Source organism: Mobula birostris, chromosome 21 (genome assembly GCF_030028105.1).
Source record: "Mobula birostris isolate sMobBir1 chromosome 21, sMobBir1.hap1, whole genome shotgun sequence".
Taxonomy (NCBI): Eukaryota; Metazoa; Chordata; class Chondrichthyes; order Myliobatiformes; family Myliobatidae; genus Mobula; species Mobula birostris.
Genome location: NC_092390.1, coordinates 37,700,206 through 37,720,929, shown reverse-complemented (window position 1 = coordinate 37,720,929; position 20,724 = coordinate 37,700,206). Strand labels below are relative to the sequence as shown.

General features: G+C 42.7%; 1 protein-coding gene across 1 annotated transcript in view; it reads left to right on the top strand.

Moving 5' to 3' along the window:
* The first annotated feature begins 9,702 nt into the window (after positions 1 to 9,702).
* The window catches only part of slc35g1 (solute carrier family 35 member G1), a 47,501-nt gene continuing 36,479 nt past the window's right edge, over positions 9,703 to 20,724 (top strand). The window contains exon 1 of the mRNA XM_072239322.1: positions 9,703 to 10,131. Coding sequence (XP_072095423.1) covers positions 9,891 to 10,131 — 241 coding nt within the window. The 5' untranslated portion in view covers positions 9,703 to 9,890. The remainder of the gene's footprint in view (positions 10,132 to 20,724) is intronic.

The following is a 20,724-nucleotide window of genomic DNA, read 5'->3' as shown; positions in this document are numbered from 1 at the left end:
ATCTGGTCAGGGTAAATACAGAGAGACCCTGGATGAAAGCCCACTAGCCTCTGCCAGAAAGTCTAAATTTTCAGCACAACAATGAGCAAAAGCACGCTGCCAGAGCAACCATGGAGTGGGTTCAAATGAAGAAAATTGATGTCATTGAGTGGCCCAGTTAGAGTCCTGACCCTAACACGATTAAGCATCTCTGACAAGACGTGAAGTTTGCTGTCCACTGCCACTCCCCAACTAACCTGGCACAACTTGAGCAACTTTGCAAGGAGGAATGTGCAACTCTTGCTCCATCACGCTGTGCAATGCTAATAGAGTTTTATCCAAAAAGACTACTGGTTGTTATTGGCTATGAAAGGTGGTTCAACTAGATACTGAATAAAGAGGGATGAATACTTTTGAACTCCTGACATTTCAGTTTTTGAATTTTTATTGTTTCATGCTTTACAATTTTCCCTGTTTTTTGGGGCTGTGACTGTGGAAAAAAAGGTGCATGTGATTTGCAAATAAAAGTTTTCAGTTAAATTGATCAAAGTCCCTTGTTGTAGTGTTCAACAATGTGAACAAAGGGTTAGGGTCTGAATACTTTTACAAGACACTGCAGTTTGACCAATTTTTTTAAAATAATAAAGGCTTCTTCCAGTCAGATTTGGACAAATACAATTTTACAACGGTGGGACAAAGGCTGTTTTCTTCCTATTCATTCCCAGGACTTGTTGCCTTTGAGAAAGTGTAAATTGCTGTCCTTAAACCATGGTGAAAGTCAAGACGGAATTTTAGTGCTTTGATACAGTTCTGATGAGCAAATGGAGATATGTTTTCAAGTCAGTGCAATGTTGAACTTGTAGGGAAAATTACTGGTAGTGGCTTTTTATATGCTAGTCAGCATTTTGGGCAAGAAGGACATCAAAATGCAGGACGAGAAGGTCATACCTGTGTTCTCCTGCACAGAAATTAAGTAAGGACTTTGATGGGCCAGGCTAGAGAAGGAAGATACCATATGCTGAAATATCTATACATTAGAAAGCACTCCTCCCCTAGGAAGTTTGTAATCAATATCACGAGTGAGACAAAGGCTAACGGCAACATGGTACAGTGTTTCGCAGAGAGCTGGGATCCCAACCTTTCCTGTGGTGAGTTGAACCTGAACTCAAGGTTGCAGTGATCAGTGTCTCTGCTATAATTGCAACAAAAGATCAGCTTTCAAAAGTCTGTATTGGGCAGTGAATGCCTGGATTCCTGCCGTGTGAAGCCAGCTTATTGCCATACAAGCCCAGATTGCTGGCATCACGCATCCACTGTCTTTCGTAATGCGAGAAGAATTGTGTGAAGTCACAGCTGACAGCAGGCCATCCTTTAACAGAATACCAGGAATCGTGCGTACTCTCAGGAATGAGCAATTGTGGCCGAATGGGAAATGATCTTGCAGTTTTCATGCAGAGAAAGAGCATTTCACCCCTCATCCCCTCCCTTCCACCTAACCACTCTGCCAATGGCCTTGCCAGCAGCTCAGATTGTTGCCACCCTTGCAAGATAGTGAATGTTGGCATCAAGCCTTCATTACCCAAAGTCAGCTGTAGTCAGCAGCTCTCTGTCACCAGACTCATGTACAGCTTCTATCCCACTGTTATCAGACTCTTGAATGGACCTCTCACGTGCTCAGGGTGAGATCTTGATATCTCATTCTATCTCGTCATAGCCCGTATACTTTTTTACTGGCTTTCAACTTCCCTTCTAGCTGCAATCTGTTTTCCTATTTAGTACCTCAATGTAGTTATGCAAGGTCTGTCTGGATGGCACGGACCCAAAAGCTTTTCACTGTATCCTGGTACATGTGACAATGCCAATAGATATTAGTCAACGATGACGGGCAAAGGGAGGCAGAAAGAGCTTAGCTTTATTTGTCATATGTCCATCAAAAAGGTACAGTGAAATCTGTCATTTTGTGTCAAATCAAACCAATAAAGACTTTGCTGGGCAGCCCGCAAGAGTTGCCATGCTTCCAGTGCCAAAACAGCATGCCCACGACTCATTAACCCTAACCGTACATCTTTGTAATGTGGGAGGTGTAAGACAAGGCACCTGGAGAAAACCGACGCTGTCACAGAGAGAGCGTACAAACTCCTTACTGACAGTGGTGGGAATCGAACCCCGATCTTACAGCTGGCTGCTGTAAAGTGTCGCGCTAACTGGAATGCTACCAGGCCCGGGCCTATTCTAGAGACGCAAAAGCAATGCATGGAGTAACTGGTGAACTTTTAGTCAGAATTTCATATGGTTTCATTTACTTTGGAAAGTCTACTTTGCAGAGGCTTTGGCTTTTGCCTTGAAACCCAACAGGCATTATCAACAGAACCAGAGCCACATGGGGAACTGGTAACACTTAGAAGGTGCTGTGACTGTCTCATTGCCTCATCCTCTCCTCTTCCTCTTTTTCTTCACGCTCCTCTTCCTTATCCTTGTGTGCCATCGATCGGGTAGCAAGTGCTGCTCTCTCCTGAGAGAGAGGTGGGCACAGGTGCAGAAGAAATTTCCCCCACAAAGATTCTCAGTAACCTCTTCCACTCACATTTGCATTAATTCTACCACTCACCACCTACGCTCTGGAGGCAATTCATAGTGGTCAATTACCCTGCCAACTCTCACCTTTGGCTTCTGGGAGGAAACCAGTGGAAATCCACGCAGTCACGGGGAGGACGTCTGAATTCTACACGGACAGCGTCAGAGGTTGGGTGTGAACCCACGTCTCCGGATCGGTGAGGCAGTCCCCACGCCGGGCTTTGCCGTAAGATTGCCGCACGTGAGCTTCAGGGTCACAGCTACTGCTTCGGCGTGTAGCCACTTTCACTCAGTAGCCGCTCTTCTGATTGCTGTGATGGCTCAGCCGCCGCTGGCATAACCGATCCCTGCAGAATGTGCTTCTGACAGGAGACTCAGCAGTGATCCGCGAATGATTACACGCCAGCTGGTGATGGGGGGGTGGGGGGGCCTTGTTTTCAGTGATTCTATTGTATTTGGTTGTTTTACTGTGAACGCCCGCAAGAAAATGAATCATAAATCATAAATACAGGAGATTCTGCAGATGCTGGAAATCCGGAGTAACACACACACACACACACACACACACACACAAAGTGCTGGAGGATCTCAGCAGGTCAGGCAGCAACCATCAACATTTCAGGCTGAGGTGCCCCAATGACTGTTTATTCTCCTCCATAGATGCTGCCTGGCCTGCTGAGTTTCCTCAGAACTTTGCTTGTGTTACTCAAGAACATGAATCACAAGGCAGCATATTGTGAATCTTCCGGAACTGTTGCTCTGGCTTATGGCAGAACTGGCATGCAGCACCTGCAAAGTAACGCCCATGCAGCCAATGGGACACTTACCCTGGGAAGCATATAGATTGTGCTCCCTCTAGCTGACAAAAGAAAATGAAATTTAGTTAGGTATCTTCAGATAGATTAACTTTCCATGAGCAACAGAAGGCTGAAAGTCATTGTAAGATATCTCCAGGTCAACTCTGGGATGATCCAGACACAATGCTGTGGTGAGCTTCACACCTACTGGCAAATCAGTCACATATTCCTTCTCTGAAGCTGTAGTGCTAGCAGGTGATAGATTTTGGTGGGGACATCCGACACACCATTCCTCACTGCTCACTGAAGTTCAGGCAGCATTGCTTCCCAGAGCCTTCGCTGGATATGACTGTAGCTACGTCTACATGAAGTGCCGTCGCAGGAAAGCAGCATCTGTCACCAGGGTCCCCACCACCCTGGCCATGCTCTCTTCTCCATCAAGAAGGTGGTACAGGAGCCTCAGGACTCGCACTACAAAGTTCAGGAAGAGTTATTACCCCTTAACCATCAGGCGCTTGTCAACTTCACTTGTCCCATCATTGAACTGTTCCCACAACCTCTGAACTCATTTTCAAGAACTCTTCATCTCATGTTCTCGATATTTATTGCTCAATATTATTTCTTTCTTTTTGTATCTGCACAATTTTGTTGTCTTTTGCACACGGGTTGAATGTCCAAGTTGGTGCGGTCCTTCATTGATTTTATTAGTGTTTTTATTCTATTATGGATTTATTGAGCATGAAAATGAATCTTAGAGTTGTACATGCTGATGTGTACGCACTTTGATAATAAACTTACTTTGAACTAAGAGCACTCTACATTTCTCTCAGACATTTTACTTCGGTTAATATGCACTCCACTCTTTACACTGATCCAGTGGGGACGCCAACTAAATCAAGATTTTGTCAAATTCTTTTGGAGACGCAGCATGGTGACAGGCCCCTTGACCCAATGAGCCCCACTGCCCAATTACACCCATGTGACTAATAAACCTTCTAACCCAAGTGACTAATAAACCTTCTAACCGATGTGACTAAAAAACCTTCTAATCCATGTGACTAATAAACCTTTTAATCCACGTCCTTGGAACGTGGAAAAAATCGGAGCACCTGGAGGAAACGCACACGGTCACAGGAAGAGCACACAAGCTCCTTATAGACAACCGCAGAACTGAACCCAGGTTACTGGCACGGTAATAGCATTATGCTGACCGCTGCCTCACAGTGCTGCACAAACCATCTATGACAGCAACTGAACAGCTGCTGCACCTACTCTTGTCAGCTTTTTCAACTGAACCGATTTGCAACATAAAATCTGTTGTAGAATTATGGCTGCATTAAGCAATTAATCTCTAACTGGCAACAGTGGGAGCTCCTCCTTTTAGATATGTGCTTGCCCAGTGGGGACAATTTACTTCCAAAATGGCAACATATAATCTGCCATCTCTGCAAACTTTCAGCAGGCAAGGGAACAGCAGACATATTTGGGGTATTATGTTAATAAAGACTTCCCTCTTTCCTTAACCTTCTCCCTTCCTTTTTCAGTCTCAAGCACACTCTCATTTTGTCTCCCCCTTCACTCTCTCATATCCATATTCCTTCCCAGCTCTTTGCTTTATTCCTTCCCTTTTCCAATTTCTTCCCTCCCTTGTTCTGTTCTCTTCCTCCTCCTTCTAACTATTCCATGCCCTCCACACTATTCAATCCAATCCCACTCTGTACTCCCATCCTCTATCCACTGCTCTTGCTTTCACTCTCTGTTCGACTCAGAGTTCTGGTGTCCATACTCTCCAGCACCTGCAGCCTTGTACAGCAATTCCAGTCCTCCAATAATTTTCATACCTCAGGCCTCCTCTGCAAACTTTTGGAATAGTTGGTGGGCTCTGGTAGCTGTGATGTAGGACTTGACACAATAAGTCCAGTCTCACTGCTACCAGAGCCCACCAAGATGTTGAAAAGGCTATGTATACTAAAAACAAAATCATGGGGTATATGGTACCTTGTTGAAATTATAGAACTTATTGGATAGGGAATTCTGACACAAATTCTTAATTTTGTCTTCCACTTTTGAGAAACGTAGTAAGTGCCAGGAGAGCTCAGAGGTGCTGCAGTCATCACGAGCTTCAAAATGAAGACAAATCTGACTGCAGTAACTACGGAACTCCCTCTTTGCTGTCACAGGAAAACTGTTCTTTAATAGCTTCTCCTGGTGGTCACAGAGCAATTCCATAAATCACAGCGTGGATTCCATCCGTCTAGGCCAATAATTTTCACTGCTTGACAATTCCATAAAAGCTGCTTGGAGCAACTCAAACACTTGATCTCACAAAGTCGTTTGTTTCTCTGAATCAATGATTATGTAGAATTCTTCTCAAATCTGTTTGCCCTCATGAATTCATCCCATTCTACACCGGCTGTTTTAACTGTGCAGTTTTAATCCCTGCTTCCCTGTATTCTTCTGGGGCAAAGTTAATCTATTGCAAACACCTCACAGCACTGGGGATGAGCTCTCAACTCTGTCCTAACAAAATTCTCCAAATGTTTTGACAGAGAACCAAATGAAAGTCAGTGTTTTCCCCAAGCCAACATCCCCAACATCAGTATATATACTGAAAGCACTACATGGACAGAGATAAAAATAATAATGGATAAACCAATAATTTATATGCAATGGAGGCTATATAAAAATATCAGAATTAGAGTCAGGTTTAATATCACTGGCATACATTGTGAAATTGGTTGTCTTTCTGGCATCAGTACAATTTTATATATATATATAAATTACATAAGTAGTGCAAAAATAGAAGTAAAAAAGTAATGAGGTGGTGTTCATGGGTTCAATGTCCATTCAGAAATCGGAATGCAGAGGGGAAGAAGCTGTTCCTGAATCATTGGGTGTGCACCTTCAGGCTTCTGTACCTCCTCCCTAACGGTAGCAGTAAGAACAAGGCCTGACCTGGGTGATGGGAGTCCATAATGATGGAAGCTGCCTTTTTGAGGCATCGCTCCTTGAGGACGCCCTGGATACTATGGAGACTAGTATCCATGATAGAGCTGACTAAGTTTATGGCTCTCTGCAGCTTATTTTGATCCTGTGCAGTAGCCCCCCCCACCCCCCCCCCCCACCCAGGCAGCCTGTTAGAATGCTCTCCACAGTACATTTGTAGGAATTTGTGAGTGTTTTAGGTGACATACCAAATCTCCACAAAGTCTGAATGAAAAGTAGCTGCCGTTGTGTCTTCTTTGTAGCTGCATCGATACGTTGGACCCAGGTTAGACCCTCAGAGATATTGACATCCAGGAACTTGAAATTGCTCACTCTTTCCACTTCTTGTACATTGAGATTAAGGAAAGGGATGAAAAACAAAACATTGATGAATAACGTTGGGAGAGTTCAACTACCCAAACGTTAATTGGATGAATGAGATAGGTAAAGGTGATAAAGGAATGGAGTTTCTACAATATATACAGGACAGCTTTCTCATTGTGTTGGGCATGTGGCCAAGTGGTTAAGGCGTTCGTCTAGTTACCTCAAGGTCGCTAGTTCGAGCCTCAGCTGTGGCAGCGTGTTTGTGCCCTTAAGCAAGGCACTTAATCACACATTGCTCTAGTCTGTGCAAGGAGTGCCACCCCACACAGACTTCCAATCTGCGCCTTGTAAGGCATGAAAATGCCCGATGCTGGCCTCTCATGGTCTGAGTCGACGTTCCCCTCCTCCCCCTCCCTTTCTCATCTAATATGTAAAAAGTCCATCAAGGGAGGTCTAGCTCTTGGACCTAGTGATGAGTAATAAAGCAGAATTGAGAAATAAAAGCAGGAAAACATTGAAAAAACAGCAATGATTCAAAGTTGCTAAGGAGTTTAGATTAAATAAACTAATCAAGCCCAGAGGCTAAAACCCTTGGTCTGGATCCATTTCATCTATGCATTTTAACAGAATCTTGGGAAAAGAAAGCAAAAACATTACTGCATATTTTTATCAACTTAATAGGGGGAAAAGTGTTGAAGTTGAGGGAATAACTGCCATAGTATCTATATTTAAGGAACATATCTAAGGAATTAGAGTTCAGGCAGCCTACACTTAATGGTAGGAAAATAATGGATACTTACCAAAGAAGATCACAGCTCGATGACCTTCAGATCATATGGGAAACTGAGGAGGTGATAGATAGGAGTTACAAGGAGATAGTCACTCCTAAGTTGCAGGAGGCAGGAAAATGGGTGATTGTCAGGAGAGGGAAAGGGAATAGACACACAGTGTAGAATAGTCCTGTGGCTGTTCCACTCAATAATAAGTATACCATTTTGGATAGTATTGAGCGGTATGAACAACTGAGGGGGGAGGGGGATTCTGAGACTGGTGCTGTACCACAGAAGGCAAGAGGGGAGAAGAGAATTGCAGTAATGACTGAAGATTTCATAGTTAGAGGTGTAGACATGAGATTCTGTGGACGCGATAGAGACACCCAGATGGTATGTTGCCTCCCAGGTGCCAGGATCAGGGACATCTCTGATTGGGTCCACAATACTCTAAAGGGGGAGGGTCTATTCTAAAGAAACTTAAGTCTATTTTTGAAATTAATAAAAAGGTTGAGCAGATTGGGGCTGATTGGAGTTTCAAACAATGAAATATGATTGGTTGAACAATTGTAAGATTCTGAGAGAGCTTGAAAACACAGATGCTGAGATGTTTCACTTTCTGGGCGAATCTAGAAAAGGGGGCATACTTTTAGAATAAGGAGCCACTCATTTAAGACAGAAAAGTGGAATTTAGTGAATCTGAAATTTTCTACTCTAAGAGCAGCAGAGGTTGAGTCATTGAATGGATTGAAATAGACAGATCTTGAAGGCAATAATTGTGGAAACAGTTCAGAAAGTGGAATTGAATTCTTATTCAATGGGGGAGTCAATTCAAGAGGAGAAATAATAATACTACATGGAAACTGGTCTTTTGGCCCAATTGGTTCATGCCGACCAAAATTCCCTGTATGAGATCATCTCATTTGACTCTGTTTGGCTCATATCTCTCTAAGCTAGCTTTCCAAATTGGGGCCAACGGCCCCCTCGGTTAATGCAGAGGTCCATGGCATTAAAAGGATTGGGAACCCCTGCTCTAAACCTTTCCTTTCCCAATACCTGACGAAGTGTTTTCTAAAAGTATATATAATGAGCTGCCTCAACCATTTCCTCTGGCAGCTCATTTCCACCCTCCGGGCTAAAAAAGTTTCCCCTCAAGTTGCCACTCTCACCCAAAACCTCTGAACCTTTTCCCATTTCCTTCATGGTCTGTACAGCTGCCTTCAACATAGGGCTCTAGTGCAGACAAAGGAGACTGCGGATACAGGAATCCAGAGCAGTAGTCAATCTGCTGGAGGGACGCAAGCAGCATTATTTGAGGGACGGGGAGAACTGTCACCATTTTGGGTCAAATGTGTCCTGTTGCAGGGTTTCAACTCAAAACCTTCAACAATTCTCTTCCTTGACCAATGCTGTTTGATCCACTGAATTCCTCCAGCATAGTGCCTATGCAATTCGCCCAAGTTTCCCCGTCATTGCTTTCATTTGGATGCTGAAGGCGCAGTTATAATGTCCAATAATCACATCCAATTGTTGCCATTTCCCATTGAGTTCAACTCTCCTTTCCCTTTCCTGCCTGTTTATTCAAGAATCACGTTGACTTGTCACAAGTGCATGCAAACATGCAGTGAAATGTGTTGTTTGCATTAATAACTAACACACTATTGGGTGTGCTGGGGCCGCCCGCAAATATCGCCATACATTCCGGCACCAAATTCAGGCTTCTGCCCCCTTCCACTCCAGTCCTGATGAACTCTTGGCAGAAAATGCTGACTGTTTATTCCCCTGCATAGGTGCTGCCTGACTTGCTGAATTCCTCCAACATCTTTGCCTACGTTACCCAAGATTTCTAGCATCTGTAGAATCTATTGAGTTCAGCTCAATCACTTCTTTCAGGCTATGCTAAAGTCCCCTGAAATAAGCCTTCCCTATTTTCTCGCTGTTGGTCGTAGCACACACATCTTAACCATTTCTGAAGTGTTAAACTTCAGGTCTTACCTGCCCAAGGTTATTAAAAAAGGTAAAAGCAATCGCTTTTATTGCAGAAAATAAACCTTGTAAAATATTACAGGTTGTTGCATAAAGAACAAAGTGCACAAAACACGCGAGCTGATCTGTTATCTATGCAAAAACTCGTGGTTTTCATCTACGCGTGGTTTACAGTTGCAAAAATAACTCAGTCAAATGATACGCTATTACTATATCAAGTTACAGTCAACAGCCCCATAAAATAGTCAACATGAGGGTGAAAGAAACTGGGCACATTGCGGTGTGCGAGCCCGAAAGTCTGTCCTATTGTTTCACTTTAGGAGCTTCTGAAGCACCAGCTGGTGAATTTCCGTTTACAGCCTTCAGGGTCACCATGCAATCAGAAGCCATTTTGTTCGTAAGCACCGCCCTTGAACGTAACTCTTGCCCGAGCTCAGTAACGATATTGAGCAGGGAATGAGGAGCAGGGTTCAAAATGAGCGCTTACTGCGACCCGGAGCAGGACTTTGTGGTTGTGGCTCTCGGGGCTGAGCCGCGTGTGACTGAGGATCTGATGGAAAAGCCCAACGGAGGTGCGGCAGCCAACACCGAGTTCAACGAGGTCCCGGAGACAGGGCATCGGATAGCAGTCAGCAAACGCTTGAAATTTGCTGTTTGCTGTCACTCTCAGAGAGTCGGGCACTCATCTGAGGAGGATAACTCCAGTGATCCGCCAGGTAGTGTATTCAAGGACTTCTCTTGTCCCCACTTCCACAGACTTTAAAACAAAACTTTTTAAATATACTTTACTTGTCTGGTGCGGAGTTAAACTTATTAGTTAAATAACATGTTTATTTCCAGGAAGCTAACTTATATATTTTTACAATGACTAGGCGGAGTGCTCGATGGCTGAGTCATGAGATTTGGGTGATTAGGTTACTTTCCCGTAAGGAAATGTGTGTATTCCTTTCATCAAGATGTTCTTTGTGGTTAACAAATACTTCGAGGGTAACAACACTGGAGGCACAGAATGTTAGCCAACAGTTTTCAATACGTAGTCTTTTATAATTTGCTGTTTGTGGAAATGTGGAAACGTGGAATTGATGCCTTTCCGCAAGTTTTCTGAATTAATGCCTTTTGCGGTGAAGTTTGTGGATGACACAAAGATAGGTGGAGGGGCAGATAGTGTTGAGGAAACAGAGTGTGCAGAAGGACTTGGACATATTAGGAGAATGGGCAAAGAAGTGGCAGGTGGAATACTGGGCTGGAAGTGTATGGTCATGCACTTTGGTAGAAAGAATTAAGGCATAGATTATTAAATGGAGAGTGAATTCAGAAACCGGAGGTACAGAGGGACTTGGGAGCCCCACTGCTGGATTCCCTAAAGGTTAACTTGCAGATTGAGATGGTAGTAAAGAAGGCAAAAGCAATGTTTTAATTGAATGGGAGAGGACTAGAATGTCTGAGCAAGGATGCAATGCTGAGACCTTAGAAGGCATTGGTTAGACCACATTTGGAATATTGTGAGCAGTTTTGAGCCCTATATCTAACAAAGGATGCACTGGCATTGGAGAGAGACCAGAGGAGGTTTATGAGAGTTATTCTAGGAACGAAAGGGTTAATGTATGAAGAGCTTTTGATGGCTCTCGGCCTATATTCACTGGAGTTGAGAAGATGAGAGTGGGGGAGTGAGTTTGGGGGTGGGGTCTCATTGAAACCTATAGAATATCGAAAGGTCTGGACAGAGTGGATATGGAGAGGATGTTTCCAGTAGTAGTGTGAGAGCGTAGGACCAGAGGGAACAGGCTCAGGATGGTAGGATATCCCTTTAGAACAGAGATAAGGTGGAAATTCTTTAGTCAGAGCGAAGTGAATCAATGGAATTTCATTGCCACAGACAGCTATAACAAGGGTGTCAAAGGTTACCGGGGGAGGACAGGAGAATGGGGTTCAGAGGGAAAATGATCAAATGGAAGAGCAGACTCACTAGTCTGGTTCTTTCTGCCCCATGTCCTGGGTTTTTTTTTGTAGAAATTCTTTAAAATGTTTCAAGCCAGTTTATCAAGATGACAAATGGAAAATGTTGTTATCATTACAGAAAACACTTTTTCCAGTGTATGTGTATTTATATGATAGTTTTGAATGATTGAGTAATTAGCCAAACTATATAAGATGTATTTTATGTAGAATTATTACAGGCTTTTCCACTTTTTTTAATAATTAATTTTTTATTACAACACCAACAAATTACATTCAATACAACCAGTTGCCAGTTACATTTTGACTGTTTAACCCAGCCACCCCCCAACCTTCATCACCATCCCCCCTGCACCCCTCTTTCTCCCCAGCCCTCTCCCCTCCACCAATCAACTGAATGGTAGTACATACACAGACAAAGCATTCCTATTTTAACAAAAGATCTTTTAAGTTCGATATCAAATTTATCCACATTATGATTGTGTTTGGTCGTGCATCATTTACTCTTGCTGATGAAAGTTCCAGGTAAGAAATATCTAAAAAGCTCTGAAGCCAGTGAGTATTTGAAATATCATGAGGAGGTTTCCAATGCTGGACTACAATCTTCTTAGCGGCAGTCAGGCCTGCCAGCCAGATTTTGCGTGTTTTTTCCATAAGGGAAAGGTGGGAGTCATCATTTAGAAGATGTACAGCGGGGTCCATTGGTAATTGTACCCCTGTTAGTTCTGTAAGAGTACTGATAACCTTCTCCCACAAATCAAAATCCCCTGGACATTCCCATACAGCATGTATAAAAGAGCCAATGGCTCCATGGGGGCAAAATGAGCAATAAGGGTCAGGAACCAGTCCCATTTGATGTCTAATTCTTGGTGTTAAATATGCTATATGACAAAATTTCAAGTGTATATACCGATGATTTGGGTTTTTCGAAGCATCGGCAGCATTATCCCAAATCGCATCCCAATCTAAGTCTTGTCCCAATTCAGATATGTCCCTATCCCAAGCTTTCATTCCCAATGTGGGCATACAATTCTGGAAGTTTAATTTATCATAGATATATGACACTATCTGTCCTGGAGCACTCTGTATCCAACTTAAAATGGGATGGTCTGTTAAATCTGACCCCCAGGGAATGCTGTAGGCTTTACAAGCTGATCTTACTCGAAAGTAGAAGAAAAGAGAATGTTTATCAATATTATATCGAGATATCAGTTCTTGAAAGCTAAGGATAGTACTTGCCCCATTAATATCTTGAAGAGTAGTAATACCTTTATCCTCCCAAGTTCTGTTAATGAATGGTCCCCCCCCCCGATAGAAAACGATTATTGTTCCATAATGGAGATAATTTGCACCATACGCTTTTAAATTTTAGGAATTTTTCTGCTGCTCTAAACACTTGTAGTATATGGGTTAAAATTGGACCATAATACAAATCAGATTTTTTGGTAGACATACCTTTAAGGAGAAAGTCCTTCAACCTTATTGGTGCTATTAGCTCTTGTTCTATATTTTTCCAGGATGAAACTTTATCCTCCTCCATCCAATAGCTAAGACTTTTTAATACAAATGTCCAGTGATACAATTTAAAATTTGGACATGCCAATCCCCCATTTGGCTTTTTGAATTGTAGAGTTGACCATTTTATATTGGGTCTTTTACCATCCAAACATAGTATCGTAGTAAGGAGTCCAGTTTTTGCCATTATCCTGCTGGAGGTGCAAGTGGGATCATTGAGCTGATAAAATTAATGCGGGGTAAGATGTTCATTTTAATGACCGATATACGTGCTGGGACTGATGCTAACAGGTGTCTCCATCTATTAATATCTTCTTCTATTTTTTTCAGAATTAAAGAGTAATTTGTTTTAGCCACAGTTGATAGGGAAGTATTAACTTTAATACCCAAGTTGAGGACTTCATTTGTAACTTTAATCTGGGGAAGAAGAGACACCTTACTTTTATCCGTATTAATCAGCATCAGTGCTGATTTTAACAAATTAACTTTGTATCCCGAAAGAAATCCAAATTGCTCCAGTGTTTTTAAAACATAGGGGAGAGTTTGTTGAATATTTGCCATATAAACTAGCGTGTTGTCCGCGTAAAGTTATATTGAATGCGATGTTGTACCTATTGTAATAGGGGAGATCTGAGGAGAGTTTCTAATTAAATGTGCAAGTGGTTCAATAGATATAGTAAAAATTAAAGGAGACAAAGAGTCCCCTTGTCGCGTGCCCCGTCCTATGTCAGATAACTCTGAGAAACCTCCTCCCACACATACCCGGGGTGAAGGATTAGCATACAGTGTTTGAATCATATTGATAAATTTATCGCCGACATAAATTCTTTTAGAACTCTCCCAAGATATGGCCATTCAAGGCGATCGAACACTTTTTCAGCATCTAGAAATAGCAGGCGACAGGCAGGCGGGATTTTATGTGTTGCACTCAGTACGTGTAAAAGCCGGCAAATATTATCAGATGCGAGATGCCCCTTGATAAAGCCCGTTTGATCTGGGCTAATTATTTTCCCAACTACTGTCTCAAGTCTACTGGCTAAGACTTTGGAAAATATCTTGAGGTTGGCATTTAGTCATAGTCATACTTTATTGATCCCGGGGGAAACTGGTTTTTGTTACAGTTGCACCATAAATAATAAATAGAAATAGAACCATAAATAGTTAAATAGTAATATGTAAATTATGCCAGTAAATTATGAAATAAGTCCAGGACCAGCCTATCGGCTCAGGGTGCCTGACCCTCCAGGGGAGGAGTTGTAAAGTTTGATGGCCACAGGCAGGAATGACCCTGTGACGCTCTGTGTTGCATCTCGGTGGAATGAGTCTCTGGCTGAATGTACTCCTGTGCCCACCCAGTACATTATGTAGTGGATGGGAGACATTGACCAAGATGGCATGCAACTTAGACAGCATCCTCTTTTCAGACACCACCGTGAGAGAGTCCAGTTCCATTCCCACAACATCACTGGCCTTACGAATGAGTTTGTTGATTCTGTTGGTGTCTGCTACTCTCAGCCTGCTGCCCCAGCACACAACAGCAAACATGATAGCACTGGCCACCACAGACTCGTAGAACATCCTCAGCATCGTCCGGCAGATGTTAAAGGACCTCAGTCTCCTCAGGAAATAGAGACGGCTCTAACCCTTCTTGTAGACAGCCTCAGTGTTCTTTGACCAGTCCAGTTTATTGTCAATTCGTATCCCCAGTTATTTGTAATCCTCCACCATGTCCACACTGACCCCCTGGATGGAAACAGGGATCACCGGTACCTTAACTCTCCTCAGGTCTACCACTAGCTCCTTAGTCTTTTTCACATTAAGCTGCAGATAATTCTGCTCACACCATGTGACAAAGTTTCCTACCGTAGCCCTGTACTCAGCCTCATCTCCTTTGCTGATGCATCCAACTATGGCAGAGTCATCAGAAAACTTCTGGAGATGACAAGACTCTGTGCAGTAGTTGAAGTCTGAGGTGTAAATGATGAAGAGAAAGGGAGACAAGACAGTCCCCTGTGGAGCCCCAGTGCTGCTGATCACTCTGTTGGACACACAGTGTTGCAAGCACACGTACTGTGGTCTGCCAGTCAGGTAATCAAGAATCCATGAACCAGGGAAGCATCCACCTGCATCGCTGTCAGCTTCTCCCCCTGCAGAGCAGGGCGGATGGTGTTGAACACACTGGAGAAGTCAAAAAACATGACCCTCACAGTGCTCGCTGGCTTGTCCAGGTGGGCGTAGACACAGTTCAGCAGGTAGACAATGGCACCCTCAACTCCTAGTCGGGGCTGGTAGGCTCTGTCGCCGGCTCTTACGCGTACTGAGTGCAACACATCAAATCCCGCCTGCTATTTCTAGATGCTGAAAAAGTGTTCGATCACCTTGAATGGCCATATCTTGGGAGAGTTCTAAAAGAATTTATCAAGGAGATTGGACGGTAATTGGCACACTCCAAGGGGTCCTTCCCGGGCTTAGGTATGACTGTGATCAGGCTGTGTTTAGATCTCTATGGAAAGCGCCGTTTCCAAAAGCATAATTTAATGTTTCTAACCATACTGGTCCAAGAATATCCCAAAGTGCTAGGTAAAGTTCCACAGGTATGCCATCTATACTTGGCGTACGGCCCTTATTTGTAGCTTTGACTGCTTTGAGTAGCTCATCCAGTGTAATAGGAAAGTCTAGAGTTTTGGTGTCCTCTAATGACAACTAATCCACTAAAAAAATCTGTGAAGTCATTCTCAAAAGGAACTGAGCCACTTGTATACAATTCTTTAAAGTAATTCTTGAATGTCTCGTTTATTTCCTCTTTTGAAAATACTACTCCACGTTTAGCACATCTAATTGCTGGTATAGACCTTTTAGTTTCCTGTTGTTTGAGCATTAGAGCTAAAAGATGGCTCGGTCTGCTACCTTCTGCGTAACACTTATGTTTGGTTATATGGATCATATATTCTGCCTTGCTTCTTAATAAATCATTTAATTCTGCTTGTTTTGTTTTGAACTCGTTTTCTTTTGTTATGGTGTATATCCTTTTGAGATCATTTTCCAAAACCTTACGTTCTTCTTCTAAGGTGGAAATCTTTTGAAGCCGGCTTTTATGTAGGTGAGAACTGAACCATATAGCGTTATTTCGTAAGAAACCCTTGATGGAGGCCCAAATCGCTGTCACATCTGAGACACTTTTTATTTAAATTTATAAATTCTGTCAGTTTTGTTCTCAGTTGTGATAGAAATTCATCGTTTTTTTAGAAGGGTGGAGTTAAACCTCCACCTAGTAGCCTTATTTTTAATTTTGCCATAATTGAAAGTAGATATGACTGGGTTGTGAACAGATAGATGTCTGGGCAAAAATTCTATTGAGTGTACTAAGGGCAGCAGACCGGAGGATATAAGGATATAATCTATCCGAGACAAAGTTTTACGTCTTGTGGAGAAGAAGGTATAGTCTTTAGCAGATGGATTATGCACCCTCCACACATCCATTAAATTTAAATCTGTTAGAAAAAGGTTAAGTGCTTTGGAAGCAGATTCTTGAGAGCTTGATATAGTTGAGGAAGATTTATCGAGGTTAATGTTTACCAAAGCGTTCATGTCCGAACCAACATATAGTTGGTAGTCACTTAACTTCAGTAATTGTGAGATAATTGAGGGAAAAAAATTCAACCTCAAATATAGTTGGGGCATAGAGGCTAATGAATGCAACTTTTTTTTTACCCTGAATGGATGTGCAGCAAAAAGCTAGACGTTCTTTATTGTTGGCACCCGTCCTTTCAATTGATACATTAATATTATGTCTCATTACTATCATAACTCCTTTCGTACGAATACCATCAGCTGATACCACAACGGGTTTATAAAAACGGTTTTGAACCCTGGGAATGTCATTTGGTTTAAGATGTGTTTCCTGTAACAGCGCAATATCTATTTTCTTTCTGTGTAAGAAACCTAAAACCTTTGAACACTTGTAGGGAGAGTTTAATCCTCTAATATTAAATGATACAATAGTAAGATTTTCTAATTTATCTGTGTTGCTCATCTTCCCCTGGATCTGTTGTTGTAAGTTGGTGGTGGAGCCCTGAGTTACCCCCTTCCCACCCTCCCTCCCATTCAACCCTTTACTTTGTAACATCTGTGAGTGTCACTTAGCAATGTCAGACACTGAACACTGACATCAACACCCCCTTCCAGCACCAAGAAATTAGGAAGGTAAAGCAGTTCTCATAGACAATCATATCAAAGAAACAGGAATAAAGAAACCTGGCCAAACCGGTTAACCTATATAAGTAAAACCGTTTCCGTCTCAAATATAGTATAGCACATAATCAAGATCCCAACGGCTATCTTGCAGGAAACTGTCGCTTCAATAGACCATCTTATCTGGTGCCCAGAAATGTAAACAAGTCTACTGGAGACATACCGTTCTACAGTTGGTCAGAACATACTGCTGTTTTTCAGCTTCATTCTTGATGAAGTATTACTTTTGGGTATATTGAATATTACCTTAAAACTCTGACCTGCAATAGCCAGAAACAAATTGGCTCCGTAATTAACTAAATACAAAGGTGCAACGAATGACTTTCCAATAAAAGAATAACCAGAAAACTTCACACCTAGAATGTTAACTTGCCTGTGCCTGTTAGATTGCGCATACAGACTGGTCCGAGTTCTTAATGCTGTTCCATCTCCTCCCGAGGGGCGTGTGGACTTTGCCCAGGGTCTTCTTCCATTTCTCCCAGCACTGACGAATTCAGAGCTTCTTTCGCTTCCTCTGCCGAGTTAAACGACATCTTCATGCCCTTGATATTCATTTTCAAAATCGCCGGGTATATGAGGAACGAGTCGATCCCCTTCTGTCGAAGCTTAGCGCGGATCTCCTTGTATCCCTGCCGTTCCTGCATTGTGCTGGGGCTGTAGTTGGCGAAGAACTGTAGCTGGGTGCCATCAGGGAGAGTAGGTTTGACTTTCCTCGCACCCTCCAGGATAGCCTGCAGGTCAGTGTACTGTAGAAGCTTAAAAATCATGGTCCGCGGTCTTGAGGTGTTGTTGGAAAAGATCCTATGTGCTCTATCGATCTCCAATGGAGTGCTGTGGGAATTCTTGAGCGCTGGAATCCAATTAGGTGGCATCTTCTGGAGGTAACCTCTTGGATCGTCGCCCTCAGCACCTGTCGGTAAGTTGACCAGCCACACATTGTTTCTCCTGGATCTGTCCTCCAAGTCGTTTAGCTTCTTCCATATCTTAGACACCTCCACAAGACAGGAGTTAGTAACTTCCTCATTCTTGCGTAAGCAAACCTGAATGTTGTCTATTTTATTGAAGACAGTGTTAAATTTTTTAGCGTGAATGTCTGCTTGCTCCTTTAACGATCGTATAATGTTGCCATTCTCTGCCATATGCTTCTGTATGGGGTCGAGAGCCTTTTCCAGTAACTCCTTTAGCATGTGGGCTACCGTTTCTTGCAGCAATTCCATCTCTGTTGCCATTGTTTGCTTAATTAGCATAGCTATTTCTTCAGATGAATTGCTAGCTTGGTGTTGTCTGATGGTATATTGTTTCCTGGTTGAATTTGGTTCTTTTTTTTTGAAGCCATGTCTTTAGTTAGATCTTTCTCCAACTCAACCTTGTATTAAGACCATCTATGAGCCCTGAAGAACTTGAAAAAGGAGGGTTGTATGTCAGCGCTCAGTGCTGTGCTGCCATCTTGCTTCGTACCTCACCGGAAGTTCCCCCCACTTTTTAAAAATTCTCCCACACAGGTCTCCTGTCACTGTTTATCCACCATCATAGGTGTTGAACTGAAAAGGTTTAATGCTAGAATCTTAGAGCATGAGGTTGAGATATTTGAAGACTTGTAGCTGATAGCAGGAAGGATGAAAGTCCAGAAGAAAGCTATACCAAAGTATTTTTTTTTTGTTTGAGGCCGACAGTGCAGTTTTTAACAGGATTTAGAACAGGGGTGGAGAGGACATTAGGTTTGGTAAAGGATGGGACATTCTATTTCAAATGCAAGGGCAAGAACTTCAAATATACACACTGATGTACTTGATTATGAACAAAGGCTTCTTTATCAAGGACATCAGGGTTGCTGGGTGGCCAGGAATTATTAATAGGAAATGGGCCTGAGCTTTGGCAGTGGAGAGAATAGGTGGCTGGCTGGTAAATCATTTATAATAGTCAAATCTGGAATAGATGGACAAGAATTTCCAGAGCAGGAAGGCAGAAGTAAGGCTGAAAGTCAGAATTGGGATGGAGGCTGTAATGTCTTAGTGATGTAAGCATTATAGGATGCTTGATTTCCCTACCTGGGGGGAAAAGATTGAGTGCATTCACCCTATCTGTGCCTCTCATGAATTTAAACACCTTTGTTGGATCACCACTCAGTCTCCTGTGCTCTAAGGAATAAAATCCTGGACTGCCCAACCTCTCCCAATAGCTTAGTCTCTCAAGTCCTGACACCTTTGTAAATTTTTTCTGCACTCGTTTTATTTAAGAACATGTGAAAGCACCTGAATTAATGATCACAATCTTGATGGCAAAGTACAATCTTGCTGGAGGTGATGAGAAGAATGATTATAGCTAGTAGTGGATCTAAATATTTATTATTCAGGGTTAATGGTTAGTTTTGGGAGAGGAGAATGTATATCATTGGTACTTGGTCAAGTTAGATGCAATAGGTGACCAAACCACTTGTGTGCCCGACACAATGGAGTCTGTATTCCTTTGACTCAGGAGTGAAGAAGAGTGAGCAGAACATGAAATTGTAAAGGTTTAGCTGAGTGCAAGAGCATCAATGAGTAGGCATATGTTTGAGAAATTAAGTACATGTAACTGCAAAAGTATCCTGACCAGTAGAGTTTGGGTTGAAATGAAAATCTTTATTTCAGGGGAGATGAATATGGGAAGCAAGAAAACGGATGGGAAGTGGATAAAATTGGAGTCTGCAGTCAGAGAGAATAAACAGCTGGGTAGTTTCAGGGCTGGAGAAACATGGGATGAGATTGGAGCGTTTGTAAGAAAGGGTTTTCATGAAGGTTGGAGCAAGTTGAGATTTGGGTAAAAATGTTGCAGGTGCAGGTGGAATGGTGCAACTTGCTGTTGAGAGAGGTGGCACACAGAATGAAGTCTCAGCTAGTGAGGGCTAGTTCAGAGTGAACAGAGAAGGCAGAAAATTTCTGCAGGAAAGTGCACAGCAGGGAGCTGATTGTTGACCTGTTTGCAAGTGTCAATGGATGCAGTGAATTGTCATGCTGTGATGAATATTTATCTTTGTGAGATAGAGGCAGGAAATTGACAAATAATGGTTGGGTGAAAATGGGCTTGTTACTGTTTGATGCTGTGCGAGGTCATTGGTGATTCTAGGGAGGCCCATACGGGAGCCTTGAGCTCATTCAGTATAGAAGCATTTAAGTTTACTTGTCACATTCATGTCAAAGCATGCAGTGGAATGCATTGTGTGCATTAATCACCAACACAACGAATGATGTGCTGGATCAGCCCATAAGTATTGCGACACATTCTGGCACCAAAATAGAATGCCCACAATGCTCAGCAGAACAAGACACAACAACAGCAAAACAAGCCCCCCCCACCCCCACCCAATCACATACACGGTCCTCTAACCCCAAGACATCCATATTCTTTGGCCTCAAGCCACCGGTAGACACAGACCCTAATTCAGATGGGTTAATGCAGACATTGGGCCTTTTAACTCAAGGAGACTCGCAGAGATTCTCAGACCTGGGGCTCCAACCAATGAGCTTCAACTTCCAGACTTCAGCTTTGATCCTCTGCAGGTCAGTGAGCACCAGGCCTTGACCTCTGGACTTGCTGATGATGGGATC